The sequence below is a fragment of the Poecilia latipinna genome, unplaced genomic scaffold (assembly GCF_001443285.1).
Source record: "Poecilia latipinna isolate Pla-1442-1.1 unplaced genomic scaffold, P_latipinna-1.0 Scaffold5027, whole genome shotgun sequence".
Taxonomy (NCBI): domain Eukaryota; kingdom Metazoa; phylum Chordata; class Actinopteri; order Cyprinodontiformes; family Poeciliidae; genus Poecilia; species Poecilia latipinna.
The window spans coordinates 2,516-3,596 of NW_015117643.1; the positions used below are offsets into that span (position 1 = coordinate 2,516).

Consider the following 1,081-nt stretch of genomic DNA (forward strand, 5'->3'; position numbering starts at 1 on the left):
ATGCTTGCATTGAAATCGGATGCTGTGATGTTTGAAGCTTTACAAATCGACCAGTCGTACCATGTGACTAACACTCACTTCCACTCATTGCCAGTACACTGTAAAATCTAATTAGTTCACCTTACTTATTTCTTTTTGAGGCAATGAGTTTGCATAATTTTTTTAATCAAAGTAAGCTTAAAATTAGTGAGTACATATATCTTATTTAATTATAAGTAAGCAAGCTATCAAGTAGTACAACTAATTAAAAAAAATTAAGTTCATGTAACAAGCCAGTTTTCTTGATTCCTTGTCCTCCTTGTTTCTCTCTTTCTCGCTCCCTCTCTCTCTTATTTTTTATTTTTTAATTATGGTTTTATTTGCTTTAGTGTCGTTTATTTGAGAGTGGTCAGGAAAATGGGTAATGAGAGAGGGAGAAGACATGTGGTAAATGTCATCAGGCTGGGGCTCAAACCTGAGGCAGCTGTGTCAAGGACTAAGGCCTCCATACATCGGTTGTGCTTTACCTCTGAGCCACCGCAGCACCCCTCTCTCCCACAGGATTATTAATAACATGAGCAAAGCAAGCATGCCATTTTATGTTTGAGTTGGGTACAAAATCTTTATATTATTGCATAGTGTATGTTCTAGTGAGCTAAAGATTGCCTTTTTAGAAAGGTCAAAGAGAAGTTAGATGATGTTAGATGTATTTTTTTGTAAAAACAAACAAACAAAACTATTGAGCAAAAAGATTTGTTTTATTTTGTTTGTACATCACAAGATGTGAGATATGTCATCCATAATCGCAATCAGAATTCAATCTAAGTGATATGCTAGTATTCCACAGCAGATCACTCGTTATCCAGCTGGTACATTCGTCCGTACAGACAGGCAGTGATCAGGCCTCCGCTCAGGTTGGAGTGTTTCATGGCCACTCTCCCACCTGCAGCTTTCTCCAGCTTATCAGGTTGCTCGATTGCCATACGGTTCACTAGGACTGAAGGGTACACGTAATCTGTCTGGAAAGTTGCCTCCATCAAGAAGTCCATCTTAGACTCCGCCTCCTCCACTTTCTGCCCACATGAGCTGGCCTCCAGCCCCG

The 1,081-nt window shown here is 39.5% G+C and overlaps 1 protein-coding gene across 1 annotated transcript in view; it reads right to left on the minus strand.

Moving 5' to 3' along the window:
• Positions 1-716: 716 nt before the first annotated feature.
• The window catches only part of LOC106943235 (biotinidase-like), a 12,215-nt gene continuing 11,850 nt past the window's right edge, over positions 717-1,081 (minus strand). The window contains exon 4 of the mRNA XM_015026564.1: positions 717-1,070. Coding sequence (XP_014882050.1) covers positions 831-1,070 — 240 coding nt within the window. The 3' untranslated portion in view covers positions 717-830. The remainder of the gene's footprint in view (positions 1,071-1,081) is intronic.